At 34.3% G+C, this 23643-nt stretch overlaps 1 protein-coding gene across 2 annotated transcripts in view; it reads right to left on the reverse strand.

Moving 5' to 3' along the window:
• Window positions 1–23643, reverse strand: part of TNKS (tankyrase) — a 159249-nt gene that overhangs the window by 73606 nt on the left and 62000 nt on the right. For both annotated transcript variants that reach the window (XM_055416540.2, XM_055416541.2), the window contains exons 4-5: window positions 6359–6395; window positions 5524–5599 (exon numbers count right to left, since the gene is read on the reverse strand). In XM_055416540.2, coding sequence (XP_055272515.1) covers window positions 5524–5599; window positions 6359–6395 — 113 coding nt within the window. The remainder of the gene's footprint in view (window positions 1–5523; window positions 5600–6358; window positions 6396–23643) is intronic.

Here is a 23643-nt window from a genome sequence, read left to right on the forward strand (position 1 = left end):
ATCTGGGAAAGGACCAGTCAAGATCATAAATAATGAGAGGCCTGGTTCACTGAGGGATCTTCAAAGTAACAATGAGAGGATTGCTAATATCCATTCCAACATGAAATTTAGAGAAGACTTACACTGAAGGAGAAAGCTGTTCACCAAGAATACTGTATGAGAATATGACAAATTCATATAATCCTAAAATTTAAGTATGAATACAAAAACACTGCACTAATCCTATTTATCCTTTGCACCTCACTGGATGTGCTTTATGGAATTCAAATGAACACCATGGCATTATTTTTCAGCCAGATATTAATTTTTAATAAAGATATTCTTAAAATGGGTATATGTGTCTTATGAACACATTTCTCAATTTATAATCTGCAAAAATAAATTTATTTATTACATGTGATGTGGGGTGGACAGGGAGCAAAGACCGAGTTTCAAGACAATTAATTCAATTGAATGTGTTACATATTACCTGGTAACCTACGTTTTATCCAAATGCAACCTGGGACTGAGTGTGGGTAACATACAATTTAAGTGGAGAACTAGGGACTGTTAAAATACTCAGAAGTACGTATGTGCGTGCTCGGTCACTCAGTCATCTCTGAGTCTTTGTGACCTCATGGACTACAGCCCGCCAGGCTCCTCTGTCCATGGGATTTCCCAGGCAAGAATACTGGAGTGGGTTGCCATTCCTTCTCCAGGGGATCTTCCCAACCCAGGGATCGAACCTGCATCCCCTGCGTCTCCTGCAATGGCAGGCGGATTCTTTACCATTGTGTCACCTGGGAAGCCCCCAAACTATGTATATGTCCATTCTAAATATGTTCAAAAGCTTTAAAAAATGCATCAAAGGAGCAGGGATCTAATTTACTGAGGTTCTACTGTGGGTTATATTAATCACATAATTTCATTTAATCCTCTCAAATGTCTTGTGGAATGGGAATCATTACCCTCATTTGGTAAAGAATACACTGAAAACTGCAGTGCCATAGCCACATGCTTAGAAAGCAGACAAGTAGAGAATAGAATCCATCTGTTTGGCCTCAAAGCCTATTTGCTCTTTCAACTCTATCACACAGTTTTTTACGGTATCTTCGAGGGATGGTATTAAACTCTACTTTATTTCTGATGGATCTCCATTAAAAAATGGTTTTAAAACACTTTACTTTTCTCCATTTCCAGAGTCTTATTCATTATTAACTATTTTATGGAAGCAAACATTTACACTGCAGAAATCTGACACATAAAGAAACCCTTCAGCAATCTTTCTGAATTTAAAACACGCTTCTCCAGTTGTCTTCTCATCTAAATTTGTGGTTTCTTACAGAAGACCATACATGTCTAAATACTAATGCCGTCAAAATAAAAGAGCTAGGAAAAAAACACCTCACCTCAAATCTACATTTTATAACTGTACCACAGCAAAAGGAATCACATTTTTCGGCACTGGCTTCACTGTCTAGGATAGTATCTTAATGATTCTATCAATTTTGAACTCCGATGAACCAATACTATTAAATACACAGTTAGCTCCCATGACATTAGCATAGTGACCTATACACGGTATGTACTGAGTGTTGACTGAACAAAAGAAGCAGAGAGAAACCACCAGAAATTACACTGAAAATAATGAAAATAAAAATTCCAACCAAACTTTACTTACTTTCAATATTTAGTGATGTACAGTTACAGCAATGGTAGGCACAGAAAATGCATGCAAAGATACATATTTCGGAATACATAATGTCAAACTCCAACTTATTCCTTGTTATAAGGAGGGGATAAATTCAGGACATTTATTTTGGAAGCTGATAAAGGCAATCAGAAAAGGGACACAGAGAGACCTAAAAGAATTCTGAAAAGGGTTGAGTGTTGGAATAATTTGAGATGTATTCACAAATTTATTTTCATACATTGAAAAATCCTTATAAAAATTAATATTGAAAAACGAGATGACCACCATCTTAAATTTACATATCAAACAAGACTAGAATATTTGGATAATTGCTAATAAAACATCTGATCTTGACAGAAAATGCTGTAAAGGGAGATTAAAGGACAAGAAATATAAGTTCAAAAATACAGGAATTATAGAAGGGAAGCAATCTGTTTTAAGGACCTGGTCACTACAATCAAAATAGGAAACTGGAATGCTATGTCTAACTATATCAATGCCCTATGTTTCTAAAATGCCCAGCAGTAGAATACACGTATAATTAAATGAAAGTGGCATTTTAAAACAAAACATTACTAAAAACTTTTTTGTCTTTGCTTTTTAGGGAAAACAACAACAACAACTGGAAATTTTTAGAGGAGCCAAGCTCTGCTTTGATTCACATGTAAAATAAAACAAAATATAACAATACAAATTACTTAAAACCTTGTTCACTATTTTCAGACTCTACAGGTTAGAAAACCAAATGTCTGTCGGAAATAAAAATTTTAACCACTCAGATTATTAGCTAATTAGATAATCATCAAGTCACAGTACAGAATTAGGAGACTATTTAAAATTCACACTGTCACTGTATAAGCCCATCTACTACTTGAAAAAGGAATACTAAATTCTAAAACCCCACACGTAACTTGGCAATTTCTCCACCTACTAGTTAATGTATAAGGATCATTTCTTTTCTAAAAACATTTCAAAATTGACATTTCCATGGGCTTTTAAAATTTACAAACCAGGAATCACAGTAAAACCAGAGCCAACCAAAGACTCAGTTAAGCATTAAGACAGTCATTTAAAAATCTGTTAAAAATGAATCCGATTCTGCACTGTGTTCTAAAATGCAAAGTCAAGAAATGAAACTTCATATACCTTACTATATACGTAAAGCACCTGTGTCCTCTTGTTAATATACAATCTGATCTCCTTAATTCTAGATAAACAAATGAATTAAATGGCCTGGAAAAATACTGAATATATCAGGTAGACTCATAATTTAGCAGCTAGATTTGCTTACACATTCTCGTGACATCAACAGCAAGAAAACAAAGAGATTTTCATAACTAAAGGATATTTTCCCAGCCTCCCTCAGCACCTAGATTATCTACCATTCTATGGCTTCAGGGAAAGTGGTACATCTAATAAGAATTGCTCTGTGCCATAAATAAGGGTAATATCTAAATATGCACATTATTCAATTTTAATCATGAAATTTTATTTGCATTTTGCATATCGATGAACAATATTGAGTGATTTTTTTATGTTTTATGCATAGCACCAAAACCTAATAAAAGGTTAAGTCTAATTTTCTTTTTCTAGCTAATTTGAGAAAATTGATAATCTAAAAAAGTATAGGAACACATTCTGGAAAATTATTGCATTATTTTTATGTTACGAGACCTTCGGTATAATAATAATATTTGAGACATTTAAAATGTTCTACCTATTAAGATATATAATTCTCCTCTGTGTTATAATTACTCAAAAATAAATTAATAAAATAATACTAGTAATAATATATAATAACAGAAAATACATAATTTCCCATTCATATACTTATGAGTTAAATTCCTACATGGCAGAGTACAGATGATTTTTTTTCACTCTAAGGATAAAATTATGTTCATCGGGGAGCATATCTGTAGCCTAAGCTTCTTACATGCAAAGTGCCACGCATGGTCCGGTACAAAAGAGAGCTAACAGACGAGTAGAAGAAAAAGATATGTATGAATGACTACAATCAAGAACTCTGGTAAATGCCACCGAGTAATACAGAAAAAGAACCACAGGAACCTGAGCGAGGAATATATTAGGTTCAGCTACAGCAATAAGGAAAGGGTGTCCTCCTTTGGGGAGAAGGAAAAATAAAGAAGATCTACCTATTTGTGTAGGGCTGAGGCAGAGAGAAGAGGTAATTTGTTATTAGAGTTCATGCTCCTTAATTATTAGGATTTACTGAGCCAGAAATGGGGGTGTCAAGGTATAAGGATGAGGAAGGGAGAAATAAGGCTGGGATAGAAACTGACTCCTGTTACAGTAATCTCACATAAATTTTGTTATATTAAAATGGCTGTGAGAAACTGAAGCAGGCTGGGTTCTCAGAGAATTCTGTCTAAAGACACAGTTGCACATACAGATAAGACAGCCTTTTTGTGCATAGTGATAAAAGTCACCTATCTACTAGGAGGATCCAAACAAAATCTGGAACTCTAACACAAGAAAGTTAAAATTTCCAAAGCAACTTCAAAACTGAAGGGAAAATGAGCAGTTATCATTTGAAAACATCTCCCAAAAGTCATTCATAGTACTGAATAAATCTTTGCTAATTTATAGCTTAATTTATACATAGTTTAACTTTCCAGGAAAGTAGAAGTCTCTCTTCATTTATTCAGAGATAAATGGAGACATGTTAGATGGACAAATGTTAGGCCATGCGAAATAATATTCAAGCCGTCTTCAATAACAACATATATTCAAGAGGATTCAATTCAATGCCACTATTACATGAATTTCATTAGAATAGGGATAAGAGTGTGGAGGCAGTCAAGGAAAGCTGAATGATTTTAATTATAAAATTATCACTCAGAGAAAAATGATTTTTTAAAATGCAAAACAGCTCATTATTTCTAAGGGGGTACCATCCTTCTGATACCATCCATAGCATATTTTTGATATAAATAATTCCAAAGCGGTTAATTACCTAAATATTAGGTACAAGATAATTTTCTTCAGTGTCTACAGTGTACTTTAAAATTGTTTTAGGTTTTAAAAATATAAAAGCCATCATTTAACATTAAAAAATTAATCATCATTTTAAAAAAGACTTTATAGTACAAAGTACTTTTAGGTAAACCACTGCAAAACTTTGCAGTTAAATACTGCAGTTAAATACTTTGCAGTTAAAGGGTTACATTTTCAGTCTAAATTCAGCAAGAATATGAAGCAGAGAATGAAGATACCAACTGTACATTTCATACATTATCTTATGACAAGTGTACATTAATACAGATAATTTTCACTGCTCTAATCTTTCTTTCAATATATAATGACGAAAACTTAGCCAATGGGGGGAAAAAAAAGCAGGGCTGTTACAACAGACCTGAAAAATCATTAGCATTTTCTCAGCTTGAAAAAGTATTGGTAACCTAGCAAACAAATTTTCCTCTGCCAGAAACAAAAAATACATATATCCTAACAAAGATGGGTAATTAGGACATAAACAAAAATTTTTAATTTTCATTATCACACACAGAAAATAATATATGTTGTTATAATTGCAATCCCCGAAAAAGCTGCAGTTTCATTTAACAAATAACTTTCAGTGTCAGACATTTAAGAGAAGAGGCTTAAAATCCTTGCTCCACCAGCTCTATGAATATGTCACAACTGCCAATAACAGATACGACAGTGTTTCATTTACAGTGAAAAGATGCCAGTGAAATGCAGCCATGTATATATGGATGTGTGTATATATATGTATACACACACACACATATATATATATGCCAACTTCAAAAATTTTAACTGTAAAGCAAATAGAAATCATTGAAGGGGAATATTACATCTTAATGACTTACCTTTCGCCCATCACTTGCATGGCAATTCACATTTAGAGGAGTCAGTAAAGCCATGAGTTTTTCTTCATTACCACTCCTACAAAAAGGTAGTAAGTCAATTCCTATAAAATTATAGTGCTTCTTTTGAATATTTATGGATATTTTTCACAACAGAATGGAAAATCATATGACTTCTTTGATTTCTTTTATACGGTTCTAAATGAATGTCTTTTGCTATACTTAATTCAATCAATATATTCCTAATTAATTCCTGTTAATCATCATATAGTGGTATATTTTAGATAAGGGTGATTTCTACATTATTATTTGCTTTATTTATCTGCACAAAGTCACATTCTTAATTACAAACAAACTTCAGTGTGATAAGTGATCTAAAACACTGGAGTTAAATATACATACAAAATGTTGTAAAAAGCTAATCAATTAAACTATAAATGACCAAGAACAAAAGAAAATGGATGAGAATTTTAACATTTACTTTATGCCCCTCATTCAAGCTTGGCTAGAAAATTCCCAGAGAAAAATACAGATATAGTTATTTAAATACTCCAAGAATATGAACCAAAAAGCTGGGCAACTCAGGTTTGCAGGTACCTTAAGAAATGTTCCAAATAAAATTAACCTTACAATCATCACCATATTGAAAGATAGTCTCATTTAATACACTAACTGTGAAAATAAAGTATACAAAGATTTAGTATAAGGTCTTATCCACATTATCGCATAAAATCCAACCAAGACAATAACATGCTTTAATTTTTATAGTCCTCTACCTGCCCTCCCCCTTTCTCCCTTAAATGCCTTATACTCACTTAAAATGAATGGAATCACTTACCTAGCAGCTTCTAGGAGTTCGTCTTTCTTGTATTCACCTAGATGATTGCAAAATATCATGCTGTTAGCATTTGGCAGAAGACAGATTAAGAAATGCAGTAGGCAGCAAATAGAGAATTAAATAGAGAAGAACAGAAAAAGAGAGTCCACACCCCGCTGGGTGATGGAGCCGTGACGTTAGCCAGCTTGTGAAGGCAGCATCACCAGTGCCTTGGAGACGGGCAGCAAATTGACGCAGCTTCTTGTCCAATCCTCAGATGAAATAGCTTTCTTCAGACGACCAATGAATGCTAAATCTCGTGTCCAGAAACACATTCCCTCTGATAACAGCATGCCAGTTGAAGACAATGTCCCCTCCCCCCTTTTCCATTCAGACTGTCACAGTATACTTGTGAAGCATAATACATTCTGAGACAAAAGCAAAATAATGTGGCTGTTTAAAGGGACAAATTACTAGTCTTCAAAAATCCTCAATTTTATTTTAATGACATGGAAAGTTTTTTTCAAAAAAAAAAAACCCACCAAAAACCCCACACAACCATTCATTACCATTGCTGAGCTTTATAGCAGTAGGAAAAAAAAAAAAAAAAAATCAGGATCATGAAGCCTTTGCCTCGATAGGGTAAGTCTGTAGACGAGAAATACATAAACTATGTACCAAATGCTATGAACCCCTTGGAGGCAGTACTCTAAAAACCCATGAATATGCTCTTAAATGACAATAATATTATAGCATGCTGCAATCTACACTTTATGCAAATTCAATACCAAATTTTAAAAACAATAAATCTTAAAAATATTTTTTTTAAAAGGAGACTAGGGTCTCTGAGAATGAGCAGACATTCATCTATTAAGATGTGGATAATATTTTTCCATTCTATTGCTTAACATACCAAAGAGTGAAAATAGGTATATACTTTAGAATTTTCCACACAAATTTCTTAGGGCATTCAAGAACTTAAAAGCAAGTCTTTGCCAGCACAATTGAAGGACAAGGAATTTTAATAATATAGAGTTTGCTCATTGAATGAATAAAAAGAACAGCTAGGACCATGATTCAGCTATAACATGCTGACTCAGTTTGCTATATCATTAAAGAAATAACTATATAAAATGTCTAAGCAAATAATTATATGAAGGCAAATATTAAGTGTGTATACATATATATGTATAAGAAATAAAATTTTAGATTAAGATGTTATAATTCTATTAAGAAATAAGCTTAAATTACTTTAAAAAAATCTTATCACTTATAAACATGAATTTTTTTTGCATTTTGTTTGCTCTGCTACAGAATGTGGAATACTGATGCAAATATTTTAAGTACATCTCAGGGCCATTAAGCACATGTTTAAATTCTATAACCCTTCATTAGCAAATACGTTTTTAGTTTAAACATTTCTCTTGATTCTTGGGTTAAGATTTTATTAAAATCTAGAAACTGTAAGCAGTAATTTTCAAATCAGGAAAAAGTTGCCAAATATCTATTCTCTCCTAAGGGAATTTTATATACCAATGAAGTCATGGGTTCAACAATATATGTGAATAAGCTAGAATGCTTGCTTCATGATAAGAGTTTACCTTTCCAATTTTCATATATTATATCCCAGATTCTTCAACTGATTGACAATTTGAAATCTATATTATAATCCCCCAGCAAATAAGGTTCTTATCTTTCTAAAGACAAAAATCTACCCTTATTAAAATATTTTAGGTGGCAATATGGAAGTGAGTGAGTCAATTTAAGATCCTTTTGAGAAAATGGTTCGACCCATACCCTCAAAATGCCTTAAGAATCAAGAGCAAAGTAAGGGAAATTATGGAATTATCTATAAAAGGCACTCATTTAGGCAAAAACCATTTATTTGAAAGGCCTATAGGCCAGATTCAAAACTGAAAAAGACACTATCATATCTGAACTCAAGGAATAATAGTCTATTAAACAAGACAAGTAAACCAACGATGAGAGTAGGAAATGAGTCTCACAGAGTGCTATAAAGAGTTGAAAGGCTAGTCTAAATGGGATAAATAAGAAGCAGGCTAACTGTAGTCCAAGGAAGGTTTCCTGGAAGAGGAAAAAGTTGTGCAGGGTTTTTAAAGTAAGAACAGGTGATAATACTTGGATGAAGGGAGGGGGAGAAGGAAGCAATCAAAGGAAAAGAAATGAGAGAGGAAATGTCCACTTTTAACCTGAAAAAAAAAGGCCATTTTACAGGGGACTGGGTAAAAACTAGGCAGAGAAGAAACAGAAAGATCACATGAATGGTACTCTAAGAAGTTTGAACTTTATTTTGAAAACAATGAGAAAATACTGAAATATTTCAACAAGGAGAATGCAAGTATATTTAAAGATTTGTAAAAGTTTTGTGATTAAAGTCTTTCCATATTCCACGCCGGTGAACTTTTTGTTGGAGAGGAAAGTGGCCCAAAGTAGGGGTAATGGGAGGTGAAGACATAAATTCTGGCACAGCTTATATTTTAGAGTAAGTTATACATTTCCTGCGATACAGTAATCTGAAATTGAGACCTGAAAGCAGCTACCATTAAAATTAAAGTCACAGTGAAGCATGACTCCAATAACCTAAGAAATAAAATCACACAGAATTTGGGATCTTCAAAGTTCAAATCAATCCTCTTACATACACTTCTCACCTAGTACAGCTTATTGATGTTTTCTCCAAAAGGCACTTTTCTTGGGGGAAATAAAAAGTTATTCCCTCATGGTTAAACTGATAATAAACCAAAGCTTTCAAAAGGAAACCTATAAGTACACCCAAAGGTGTCAGACTCAGGTATTACAAATGACTTTCTACTCTTACAGTTACAGATCCTAGTACTTTAATCAGCTTTTCTGCAATACATTCCAACATCCACTATCTGGTGCCCGAGGACCACAATCCATAAACAGTGGAAGCTATTTTTCAAATGCTACACTGCAGGAACAACTAGCATAATGAATTTAGAGTCCCTCACACACTCTGACAACAAATCTGAGCTGCTTAACAGCTAAACCCCTTGTTCTATATCATTTTAGCTGCGAATCTGAAAATATTCTGGCTGAGATTCTGGTGCTTTGTGGAGCATTTATATTCTTTAATCACATCCAGATAAAGGCTAGCAATAGATCAGTCAGAAAGGAAACCAGGCAATTATAGTCAAGACAATAGTATTCAGGAACGGATAAAATAGATGGCTTAAAATATTTTTTTTTGATTAGAATAAAATAAGTGGGATTAAAAAAAAAAGAAGCAAGCCACAAAGATTACTTTCCAAAGTCTGAACTGTTCTTATTAGTAAAAATGGTTATTAGTACAAGTATTGACAGGATGCATAGAAAGTTAAATACACGCACACACACACACACAGACACACACAGTGGTGGACAGGGATATGAGTTCATGTGTTAACAAACGTGTGTTGTCAGAAAGAAGGTTAAAAATGAAAGTTAAAAAATAAAGGTTAAAAGTAAAACTCTCCTTTGTATTTCTCTTAGGTAGTTAGAAACAACTTCTCTTTCACTTACTGTGAAGGCAAAATTACTTTGTGAATAAAAATGAAGAAAACTGAATCAATAAACAGAACTCATAATTATGACTTATCTCAATTTCAACATCTTGAAGTGTTTTAGTCCCTTTCTTCAGCAACTGACAGAATTCAAAGCAGACTAAGTTTCTAAAAATGAGTCATTTGCTTTTGTTGAGGTGGAACAATATGGAAAGATTATGAACACAGGATCATAAATTCTAGAAGCAATATAGGGACTAAAAAAGAATTGTAACCTTTCTTTTCTCTACTTTGAAACCACACATAATACATGCCAATCAATAACATCTTTTGTTATATGTATGAGAGGGGATGTAATTTGAAAGTCACCTTTCTCATCACCTCATCCCCAATTTCAGAATTGCTTTCCTAAGGGATCATCAACATATTCATTTACAGTTAATGAAACTGATGCCAAGGCAATTAAATGAACTGTCTAAGGTTTCACTGAGTATTATTCACTGTCTGTCAAGCCCTGAAAAATGCTAACATGTGAGCAGAAACTAACCAAACCTAAGTTTTGGAAGAAGTGATGTAAACAAAAGAAAAGAGTAACAAAACAGTAACAGCAATAAAATAGTTTAAAAAACAATGACAACAGCTAGCTTTCAACAGGCTGAACATATTTATATAACATAAGCCAAATATTTCCATCAAAACTGCTTTAAAGTAGTGAACTTTAACATGAGCTTGTAAACGTGGGCCCCCCCAACCAAAAGTAGGTATGCAAATTTTACATTCTAGTTTAACATTTTAGACCAAAGGAATAGGAATGAAGAAAATGTATTCCAGGTCCATTAAAATGATCAATGCATTTTGCCTTTCCCATAGCATGCATTAATTTCTCATGCTTTAGGTTTCTCAAGAGAAGAGCTATGCAAAGACTTCAATCAAGAATCTCAATTAACAAGTTTAGTGACTCAGGTTGCTGAGTGCCAAAACCATGACTTGATCATTCTCATATAGGTATTTTCTCATTAAAGTGCCAACAAATACAAGAGATGAACTGATTCTTTTAACGAAACTGACAGCCAATATGGGGAAATAAAATATCAATTTAGGTGACATGATCCATTGTGTTTTCATTAATAGATTTGAAAATTTAAAAAGTTATGTAGCTGTGGAAGGAATTTCACTGAAGCACCAGGAAATAATCTAATCTCAAGATGTTAAGCTAGGTCTTTGATATCTACCATAAAGAAACATGACCCTAGGAACGACTTGACTACTCTCTCTGAAATTATTTTTTGAATTATTTATTTCAATTATGTGTTAATTGAATTTATTATATCTCTCTCTGAAATCTTTCATGAACATTTTCAAGACAATTTTTTGGGGAAAAAATCCCAAAGTATTAAAAGTTCTCAATGCCTACTTCCTATTTCTGAACCCTATCAATCTTCCTGCTCATTCTGATTTTAAAGTCCATACATTGGCTAAGTCTAGAATCGTGATCAAATTAAACATTTCATATCAGTGCTAAACATGGGAAAACTGGGGGCTTTAAAATTTTAGGTATCAACTTAGAGTATTTTCCTCGTGGAGATCCTTTCTATCTTTCGTCTTCTACAACTTTGATCTTTCTAATGAGCTAATATTCAACCTGTGCAACATAAACTTGAAGCTGTGCTGTCCAAACTGTACAGCTGAAACAGAATTTTCCAATTTTTTTGGAAAATGGAGATGTCCCAATGCCTGCAGGGCAGCTGAAAGTCAGTTTTCAAAGATAAAAGTTCCCCCCTCCCAAATACAACTATACTATCTTATATCGTAATATTTATGACAACAATTACACATTAACAAAAAAAAAGTCCTTAAACATTTCAAAAACACAATATTACATCCATAACAAAGGTTCTACAAAAAAAGAAGATAATGCAGTCAATAGATGATTGTTAACAACCAGTTTCTTTGTATGCAGTAATATGTCTATACTTAGCCCCAGCAACATCTTAGATACATATACCATTTACGGACATTTAGCAGGGTTTTTCAATGAAGAAGGAAATGGCAACCCACTCCAACCCATATTTTGACTGGAGAATCCCATGGATAGAGGATCCTTGCGGGCTACAGTGTATGGGGTCGCAAAGTGTCAAGCACGACTTGGCGAATAAACAACAAGCAGGGTTTCAAATAATTTATACCTTCTGACATTCTGTCAATTGTATTTGCTTCCTTGGTAGCTCAGACAGTAAAGAGTCTGCCGGCAGTGCTGGAGAACTAGGTTTGATCCCTAGATTGCGAAGATCCCCTGCAGAAGGAAATGGCAACTCACTCCAGTATTCTTGCCTGGAAAATCCCATGGACATAGCAACTTGGCAGGCTATTGTCAATTGTATTTGGAATGTAACTCAAGATTTTTTCACTAATTTTTTTTTTGTTAGTTAAAAATCTAAGAATTAAAATTTGGGACGTAACTATAAACACACACTGGCCAAAAACGGGGCTTCCCCGGTGGCTCAGCTGGTAAAGAACTCTCCTGCCAGTGTAGAGACACAGAGATGTGAGTTGGATGCCTGGGTCAGGATGGTCCCCTGGAGAAGGACCTATCAGTATCTGACCATTTTGATTATGTAGCATTCCATTGTATGAATGCACCTGAATTTGCTTATCCATTCACTAGCTGATAGATATATGGGTTGTTGCCAGCTTTTGGCGATCATGAATAAAGCTACTAAAAATTCAGGCAGCATTTTGTATGGACCTATATCATCATTTCCCCTGAGTAAATACTTAAAAGTGTGGGGGTGCTAAAATGTACAGTAAATGTTAAACTTTATAAGAAACTGCCAAATCACATCTTTTTTAAAATCTGAAAAATTCTTAATTCTGGAATATAAACATGCCATCTATAGAAAGGAAAGAGAACAAAAGAGAAGAAGTTGACTAATGAGAAATATGACAGAACTGCTAGAAATCCCACCTCACAGCTAGAAATCACATTCTTGCCTTTTTGCGAGGAGAATTCACCTAAACTGAGCTAACTGCACAGCTTTTAGTTCTTCATAGCTCACTTGTTCTAGCTTTTGTATTTTTTTAAATAGGCAGAATGTATATTAATAAAATTGACCTCTTCATTCAAGGAATGTTTTGTATGCAGTACCGGTGAGCTCAGAGCTATAAGAAGACATGAACAAAGCATATTTTGATTTATAGGTATCAAATTGTTATCTGCGAAAAGAAAATTACCTTCCTGCAGTCCTTGCTCTTATCAGGATGGTTGGCCTCTCAATGCATCAGCCTCCTGAGGGCCTGGAGTTTGGAGAGGTACCTATTTGGGATTGTCAGACCGCTGCCCTTTTACATTAGATATAAAAAATTAAGGAAACTAAAGTTAACACAGAAGTACAAGTGACTACTACATTAATGATTTAAGAACTATCCTGTCTTCATTGTAATTATTGTGTACGATTGTATTTTATTCTTGGTATATTTTGTCCTGTTAACAAAGTCTCTGAAATACACAGCAACTTTGCAATTTTGGTCTTTTCAGGAAGCAGCAATTACAATTTACTTCTTTAAGCTGCAAATGCTTAACTTACTTTTCTTTCTTATATTTCCCTCAAGTATCATTAAATATCTTATTCACAGTTAGAGTTAATTAACCTTAGTGCAACCTGAGTAATGGTATTTTATCCTGGGCATAATCTTTCTCATGTAAACTCTCTTTTTTAAAATACCATTCATTTATTAGCTCTCCTTTGAATAAATTCATTTATTCATTCAACAAATATTTACTACCTATAACATGCCAAGTATACTACAGCTGCTACTACCAAATCACGTACTGAAACTTGGAATTAGTAGGACATAAGTGATGGGATTGGAGCTAGCATGCAAGGAATGGTACCAAACCTGTAGGATATGGTGTCAGATCCACAGGATAAATAATTAAGAACTTATTTAGCATGCTGCAGTGCACAACTGTTGTTGACGGAAGCGTATCACATGTACACGCATTAACAGTCAGGTATATTAAGGAAAAGGGGTTGAGGATCTCTTATAGAAGATAACTGACCTAAGCACTATGTTCTTAAAGCTTTTAGGTATTTACCATTGACAGTGAGAGAGGGACAGAGCCCTTGAGTGTGTCTGTGTTAATAAAAGATTTAGATCAGGGAAATGTTAGATCCTAACCTTTTGGGAATCATAAACCATTTTAAGAAGCTAATGAAAGTAGCTTTAGACCCTCTCCCTAGGGAGAAAATTCTTTGTATATTTTAAGATAAACTCAAACTTTTGCCTCCAGTTTTAGAGTTTTCACAGAATTGCTGAAGTCTGTGAAGTTACTACAGGTTAAGAACTACTGTTAAAAAAAAGGATCTTTGACTTAAACTTGTTGATTCTAAATATAATCTTAAGGCAGGTTTGGCAAGATAAATTAGTTTGATATCCTTATTTTATACATGACTCAGTTAAGACCCAGAATAAACAAATAATTTGCCTAATATTTTAAAACTATGTAGTGGCAAAGCTCAGATTAGAATCTGTGCCTTTTGACAGTATTTTAATTGGAATAATACAGGGTAATTTCATGAAGACACACATAACCTTGGCCACACAGTTTTGGGCAAGATTTTAACATGTGGAGATGGACTGGAGTTTAGATAATTATCAGTATGAGGAAGGAAGTGCAGGAAAGTGGAATACCTATTTGGAGAAAGGTGACTGATGTCAAATTTAGAGTATATGTCGGGAAGATGAAGTGGGATGGGGAGCATTGAATAATAATTTAAAAAGTAAATTTATTCTATATTTTAAAGGATCCTGAACATTAGGTTGTAGAGTTGAACGTGATTTTATAAGGAATAGGAACAGGAAGTCACTCTTTTTTTTTAAGCAGGGGAGTAAACTAATTAAAACTGAACTTAACCTGGTAGCTCTATGAATCAGGACCTGGAGACACTGGGGATTAGTTACAGGACTATTGTAGGAGGATGGTGAGAGGAAAAGTGTATAAACGGTGACAGTAAGAATGGGAAGAGTCAAGTAGAGAGAAGGTATCGAATGGATCACAATGCAGCAGAGTTCATATTTGATGTGTTAGTCTTATGTGTGACTAGGGATATGATCTAACATAGCTATAAATCAGCAGTAAATTTTAAAATATTTACTTCTCAATCTTAGACAAATACTTCATCCAATAAGCTTTCTGAACATGATCATAGTAGCAGCAGCATGTTAATTCAGCTTCTACTTAATGGCTATATAATCACAGACTCAGACTTTATATATTGAGAAATGTTCATTAAATTCGAACAATCCATTTAAATAATATAGCCATTAATAGTTTATTTATTAATTTAATTGTCAAAACTTAACTTGTCTTTGATTCTTGCACAGTCTATTCCAAGACAGACACTAAGGGTTCATAGTTCAGTTAGGAGGTGTTTCAGGCATATTAAAGAAAATGTTCTCCATGAGAAATAGTTTTAGAAAAAAAAAGGATGACTGTAAGAGAACTATTGAGGTATAATATCTGAAGGTCAGTTTGCTCGTCTCCTGAGCATAATATTAGTTTAAAAAAAATTCAATACAGTTGCACATTCACTTAATTTACTTAATCATTTTCAATTCCTTATTCTAAGGTTAATGTAATGGGCTAGTGTACTATCATAAGTACTGATTTTGATTTTCTTCTAATACTTTTATCTACTTTTTCTTATTTTCTTCAACTGAGGAGATATATAAGGATGCTTATTATTTCAGAAAAATATGGAGGAAAGATTTTAAAGTTGAGGAAATGAGAATATATTTGCAATTTTGGGGAAAAATTATTTCACAGCATTTTATTTTGGGAAATAGCTTCAAGTTTTTCAAAATGTAAATCAGAAAAAGAATCTTTATTTGAAGTAGCAAACCCAAGAAATAGAAGTAGATGTTCAATTTCAGATAATCTTAAAATTATTATCTTACTGGGATATATTCTACTATGTAGAGAGGGCAAGAAACCACATGACAACTGTACATTTTAATTTTCTTATCTGGAATACATTAACTCTACCCCTTAGTGTCAGTTTTATTGTCTATTGTCAGTTCTTTCTTATTGTAAACACCTAGCAAAACAGGGCAGTGACATCTCTATCAGAAACATATGTAAGACAATTTATTGGAAGGACTGATGTTGAAGCTGAAACTCCAATATTCTGGCCACCTGATGTGAAGAGCTGACTCGTTTGAAAAGAGTCTTTCCCTGATGCTGGGAAAGATTGAGGGCAGCAGGAGAAGGGGACGAGAGAGGATGAGATGGCTGGATGGCATCACCGACTCGATGGACATGGGTTTGGGTGGACTCCAGGAGTTGGTGATGGACAGGGAGGCCTGGTATGCTGCAGTTCATGGGGTCACAAAGAGTCGGACACAACTGGGCGACTGAACTGAAGTGATATCAATAATAATGAAATCCGTGTCAACACTCCATTCTGTGTGTGCTGTTATGACTTTCTTAGCAGAAACTAGATTTATGTAATTTTACTATCTTTTCAGTAGATGGTTATTCAGAGCTTCCTTGTTTAGAAAGCTGATTAGATTAACCTGTGATATAATATCACTTCATGCATACAACTCTGCCATGATGCTCAAAACATTAATTTGTTTTTCCATGATTAGGTTTTAGTTTTGTATTATCCATAACTTTACTGTAGAATTTGCCTTTGAGAAACATTTACTATCATCTAAATGGAGATGAACAAAGAGATTGCAGGTATTAAATACAAAAGCCTCTTGAATAAAGAGATCAAATTCGTGTACTAATTTTAAACAACAAAAATAAATTCTTTTTGAAATAATTTTAATATAAATATAACACTTCCTTTCAAATATTAAGAAACATTTCTGAAGAAAAAGTGGTTTTGATATTTTGGTACTTTTACTCTTTTAGGGGCTTACTTTGCTCCCATAAATTTATCAACTACCCTCACATAAAAATTATCACTTAGCCTTATTAAAAAGCTGCAGCCATAAAAATTAATTCTCTTGGAAAACTCAAGGACTAAAACACTCTGGATAGCCAAGTTTTCAACATAACTGCTAATTTAGCATTTTAATTCCTCTGCTCTTGAGGGAATTTCTTTCTGAAACATATTAAACACTTCTATGCATTCAAAAATGGATTATTCTGAACATAATTTAACCTTTCTTGACAAATCAGGGCTGATTATGTTCAACCTCCACCAGACCGTGCAATAATATAACAAAGCACTCTGGGCATATTGACATGTGCCGATCCAAAATGGCTCTAGAATACCACACATTTTATTATTTGTTCATGTATAATTCATTTTCCTCTTTTTCTTTGTGCTAATGAATCTCTTTATTTATTTCCTTTTAGAGTGTCTAAAAATTGCCGTCTAGTAGGAATATAATTCAAAGCACATATGTAATTTAAAGTTTTCCAGTAGCCATATTGAAAGAAAGGTAACCAGAGGATAATAATTTTACTATTTTATTTCATCCAGTATATCTAGAATATTATCATTTCAACATGTGGCACTAGACCCATTTACGTGTCCAATAGCCATCCGTGGCCAGTAGCTACAGTTCGGCACAGTGTGCATCTAAAACTACCCTGAGCTGGAAGGTTACAAAACTGAGTAAACACTCACTATGGAGGAGCACCTTCTCTTTGAGTGATCTAAGAAGGGCTCTCCGGGGAATAAGCAACTTCTGGTTCAGAGCACGACTTCTGGACATTTATTTGGTAGGAGGGGAGTGATGGGTGGGAGAGAGAATAGGGAGAGGGAAATGGAAGAAGGAGTCGAAAAAGAGGAAAGTGGTAAAAACAGAGGTAGGAATGAAGCTGGGAGAAGAGAATCCAATAATAAAGCTTATGAGAAGGCTAGAAACTCAAGAAGTGAGTAATACATAAGAAGTACTGAACATTAATGAGCAGAATAATGCAAAAACGAGGCTTATCTTAGTAGGTAATCTAAGGCTTTTAAAGATGTATGTGATAACTGATGACAATTCACAGGTATTAAGCACTGAAGAGTCCTTGCAATATGCTACAGCATTTAGAGAAAGGGACTGGTATGGTTAATGATGACTCACAGGGACAGCACAAGCTTTTTAGAAGGCTACATCATTCAAATGTACACGCCAGGAAGTGACTGAGAGTATGTTTAGAAAGTGTATCATACTCCACTAACCACTTTTACTGAATCTTGTAGAGATGAATAACTTTACCAAAAGAAATATAGACAATTTGCAGTGACTCTGAAAGTCCTGGGCAAAAGACCAAAGGACTTGGTAAATTCATCACTTGTTCCTGCTGACTAACTTAAGAGAAATGGAAATTTGAAAAAAAAAAAAAAAGCTGGTTATCTAGATAACATGGAGGAACAATATCTGGTCTTGAAGACCCTGAACTTAGGATACACAATAATGGCAACTGATGGCGAACATTTCAAAAAGAACATAAAGAATGGGGAGGATAAACGTAGTGTCCTGATATGAGAGTAAACAAAACAAAACACACGCAACTGTTCAAATACGTAAGTCAAGAAAGACTAAAAACTAGCTTGAGAATATCCTGGATTCACTACTCTGGAGCTGGTTTGACAGGAAACTCAATGAATCAACGTGAAAAATTTACAGAAAAGCACACGGAAATTCATATTGTATCTGCAGAATTAAAAAAGAAAAAGGAAGGAAGGCGGTTATTTGGCTTACAGGATAAAAAGACAAGGTGGTAGAGGTGATGGTTACATTTATACAAAAGGTCCTGTCTACTCTTGTTGGTATTTCAGAGGAGGTTCTCAAAAAGAAAAATGCTTAGCCATATACAGTTTGGCTCCAAAAAAGAAGTTATTGTATTTGTCTTAAAAAATAGGAGAATATTCCTATTTAAGGTATTTAACAATGAACTAATTACGGCAGAAAGTTCATAAGGAAATAGGGAATTAATGGCATGTTGGAATAAAAAAAAAAAGACTGAACCAACTTGGTAAAATGCTCTAATTGTATATTACTGCTGTCTTTAAATTTTTTTCTTCGTCCAACTTTATGACTTTCATCACAAAGACAGAAGTGGTTTGTGCATATATCCAGGGGGTGCATGACCTGGGTCTGGTTTGGGAATCACCAGTAAGTCATATCAAGGGAAGGTTACTTTTTTGTGTCAGATATTTTGAATAAATCCTGGATCGGCTACTGACTAGCCATGGGAGTTTCACCAAATCATTTAACCTTCCTCTCAGCTCCATGTTTCTCATTGTAAAATGAGAAAGATAAAGCTTATCTTATGGGTTACTCTGAGGGTCAGGGATAATATAAACACAACACCCAACGATGCTTCCCAATCTTCGACACAAGATAATGGTGATGACAGTGATGATGACAATGATGATGACAATGCTTTTCAAATTTTAAAGCAATTGCTTTACTGACAATTGTTTATTATTTCTCCCTGTAAATCATCAGGGAGATAGGCCCTCTTTTTAATTAACATCAGTGAAAGAATTCTTATTAAAAACGACTGACATTTAAGAGATCTGAGAGAACAGATTTCTCCATACACCAGTAACTTTCTCTGTAATACAATGGCTTTTATATAGTGAAAAAAGGGGAGGCATTTTATCTTTCTGTCCTAAACACTTTGCTGGCTCCATAGAAAGCTGCAATCACAATATGAGCAGAAAGCTATAAAAACTGATGTACAACATTAATCAACTGGTGGAAAAAATAGGTTTTAAAAAATTAAATAATCCCTAAGAAAAAGTGAAAGCTATTCAGGGGAAGATAATTAGAAAACCATGCAGATGAACTCTCCTTTCTCCTCCATATTGTGAAGAGGTAGAACTTTATTGAGACTGATAGAACCTTACAGAGAGTAAATCTCATTTCCTCATTAAAGAGAAAATTTCATTCCAAAATATATATATGTATGTGTGTGTATAGTAAATTCCTGCTATAGATATTTGATATTTCTTAACAAACTATTGTTTTCTAGTAGCCAGCTTCACCTATATCCATGAGTCAATAATGCTAAGTCATAATGCAAACTATGAATGTGTTTTTTGTTAATTTTAAACTTTAGATTTACTTTATATTACAGTGATTTCATGAAATGCATATCAGTCTTGGCATATTTTTATCTACCACAGGAATGTTCCAACTCTGCAATGTAGCAATCCTTATGACATGTGACTGAAGGTTAGTATGTATGTAGCCAGTATTTTAAAGCACGAAGTTTGAGATAAATTAAAAATAAAATTAATCTAGCATTCAGTTCAGTTGCTCAGTAGGGTATGACTCTGCGAACCCATGGACTGCAGCACACCAGGCTTCCCTGTCCATCACCAACTCCTAGAGCTTGCTCAAACTCCTGTCCATCGAATCTACCATTAGTGCTATGTTAAACACTGAGGATGTGCAAGTCAGCTCTGCTGATAATGACCGTTTCCAACAGGACATGGACAAGGCCACGTAAAACAATGTTTCTCCACAAGGCCATACCATAGCTATGAAAAAGTGGCAGACAAGCCTTTCTTCTGAGTTACTGCTGCTTTCTTAATAAGAACACTGTCAACCTGAGCTCAGGATCAGGGCTGTTAGTCACACACCTCTGCGTGTGTGTGTAGGCATAGGTGTATACACCACCCAGTGTACCAGCTAAACACTAAATAAATTAGCAGAGAAATCTACGATTTGTGGATTGGGGATATCTATTAATATTAATATTTCCTTTTTCTTTCTTCCTGCTTCTTTAGTAGCAAGGTATTAACAGCTTAGAAAATTAAAGAAAAGGCACATTTGAAATTCAAGTATGAAAATCACCGTCTTCCGGAAAAGGTTCCAAGGTTATACGAGTTCTAACTTTAAGAAACAACCAGCAAACCAGTGTGCACACACAGGCAAACACATTGTACCCTCATTCTAGACAGTAATTTTTGTGTTCAAGTTCTGCAGAATGATACTGATCACCTGATGCCTCCAATGGATTCAGAGGAAAGCACTGTCTACCTGGTAGAGTGATACTGTTGTTGCTGAGGGCAAGCTAGAGAATTGTATTTTTTTTTTTCCATTTCCTTAGTCTGCTTATTGTCTTTATTTGGTGCCAAGCTTTTAGATGCCCCAGAAGTAACTGGGGAGAGAAAATGAATAAGATTGTTTGGTTTTAGTCTAGGCCATATTCTTTTGACACTGTTGATCAAAAGTACAGAAAAACAACATATTCTAAATGGAAAAATACACAGAAATGTTAGACAGAAAATACTAAGTCACAAAAGTGGACAGAGTGAACAACCCAGGGGCAGTAAATGCCGAATTCCTGGCTTTAGTTATTTCTGCAAAGAATCACCTGCGCCTGCCTCTGTGCTCCATAACACTTCCTATGTTGTATGAAAAATCACTTGCAGGTCTGTCTCCCTGGCCTAACTTGAGACCCTTGAAGTCAGGGACCATATTTTATACTCTTTCTTATATCTCCAGAAGTGCACAATGAACTTTATTTATAAAAAAGGCATACCTATCCCACGTTCCCATCCCTGGAGCTGCCTGTGTTTCCTAAAAGAAATGTCTTATTCGGAGGAAGCTCCATTGCAATAATGAGAGAGTCTACTGTATCTAATTTTAGATATAAAAATTAAAGTATCACCAGGTTATTACACAGGAAATCCCTGCGGGCGCGGGGGGTGGGGTGGGGATACCAATAGGACAGGATTCAGATATAAGTGCATCATAAATCAGAATAAAAACAAAATTTGATGTGGCAATTTGAAATTGTTAAATGAAACTGTTATGATTCTAATTCGGTCAAAAACAATTATTATAAGCACATACATATAACAGTTCTTTCCAGTACAAAGTTTGCCTTGCTATTACTTTTTAGCTTTTTGCGAACATGTCTTATTCCTGAAAGCAAGGCAAATAGTTTTGGGGAGACAGCTATTTGAATTAGTATAAGTAAAAATTAATAGCAATAGCAAACTAACCAAACATATAGTCCTTTATATTATGCGAAGAACTTACTTTTCTCTATGAGAATACTGGACTAATGAGTGGTGGGCTTTTATAAAGCAGAGTAAAATTCCACTTTATGTACAGAGCACATTTAGTTTATTCACTCATTTCTCAACGGACACTTAAGGTACCTCTATGTTTTGGCTCTAATAATACTACTACAAACCTGAGTGCACAAATATCTCTCTGAGTCTGTTTTCAATTCTTCTGAACCTGAGTTGCTACCCCACGGTAATCTTATTTTTGTTTCTGAGGAACCTCCAGTGTTTCCCACATCCACCGCATCGTTTTACATCCCCACCAACAGTGCCTAAGGGTTCCAATTGCTCTACATTCTCGCTAATATTTATTTTTTCTCTCTCTTAAAAAAAATAGTAGCCATCCTAATGGGTGTGAAGTGGTATTACCTTAAATTTCTTTTATATTTCTTGTCAAGACTAATCCTAATGGATAAATTTTTAATAAAAGCTGACTTTCCAAGATTCTATAAATGACTTCAAAATACAGGTAAAAAGCAAATCTATCTGAAAGATTTCTTATATTAAATTATGTTTACTAAAGCAGATTTTGGTTTTTACCTGATCTGTTTTCCTTTCACTGAATTAATTCAATAAAATATTCATTTTTTCCTCAGTATTATGGGGGTGTAGTATAATCAGCTACTTTATAACAACAGGGTTGGGAAGATCCCCTGGAGAAGGAAATGGCAACCCACTTCAGTATTCCTGCCTGGGAAATCCCATGGACAGAGGAGACTGGCGGGATACAATCCATGGGGTTGCAAAGAGTCAGACATGACCTAGCTACTAAACAACAACATGAAGAAGTATAGTAACTATATACTTTCAGCAGGCTATTATTGATAGTAGTCCTCCAAAAGAGGTAAAATAATAAATTTTCCATATTTTGAGTTTACGTACATTTTTATGAGACACAAATGTAGGTACATTTATTTAGTCATATTTTCTTTGCAGTGATAAACCAAGGTTTATATGCTAGAAAGAGATAACATATTTTCACTAAAGGTACTATTACACATTTTAAACAGAAAGAATCTCCAGAAATGACCTGATGAGAAACCAGTGCTAAGAAAATCAAAGAAAAGATGGTATACAACATTCTAAACTAAAACTGAGTCTCACTTCAAGGATGACATTAAGAGATTTATTCTATACATAAAACGAACAGTCTGACAAATGACAGCTATGATAGCTCATGGCCAGTCGTGTTCATGAAAGACGACATTACTCTGACCCTGTCACCATCTCAAGTTATTTGTCTCCAGCCCAGATAGCATACAGACACACACACAAAATTAAATAATGTTTGTAGAAATCTTAGTGTGACAAAATTAGATAATTATTTCAAATAATTTAACACTTCTAATCTGTGATTATATACTAATAACCATATCATCTGGAGAAAGTTATAGTTAAGGGTAACTTGCACTGTTTAAATACTGAAAATGTCTCTTTCCACACATAATCTCTCATCCTGTGATAGCGAAAAATACTATGCATTCATTTTGAGTAAATGTGGCTTAACTGATGAAACCAGCCAGTTGTATAGCGGCTTCCACATGTAATTCCCAGGAATCCTGACAAGGACTGCCTAAGAGTGAGTGAATATAAACGGGAGGTATTTTCAGATTCTTGACAGCCTAATGTTTTCTCATTTTGATAATCTTAAAAGATTCAAGGCAAACATTTCTAATCCAGTGTGGAAAGAAATATCTGTAGCTGTTTGGAAGTATATATTGAAGAGCCAAACTAAGAGTCA

This window comes from Moschus berezovskii, chromosome 26, assembly GCF_049115385.1.
Source record: "Moschus berezovskii isolate FMDL1 chromosome 26, NW_MosBer_1.0, whole genome shotgun sequence".
Taxonomy (NCBI): Eukaryota; Metazoa; Chordata; class Mammalia; order Artiodactyla; family Moschidae; genus Moschus; species Moschus berezovskii.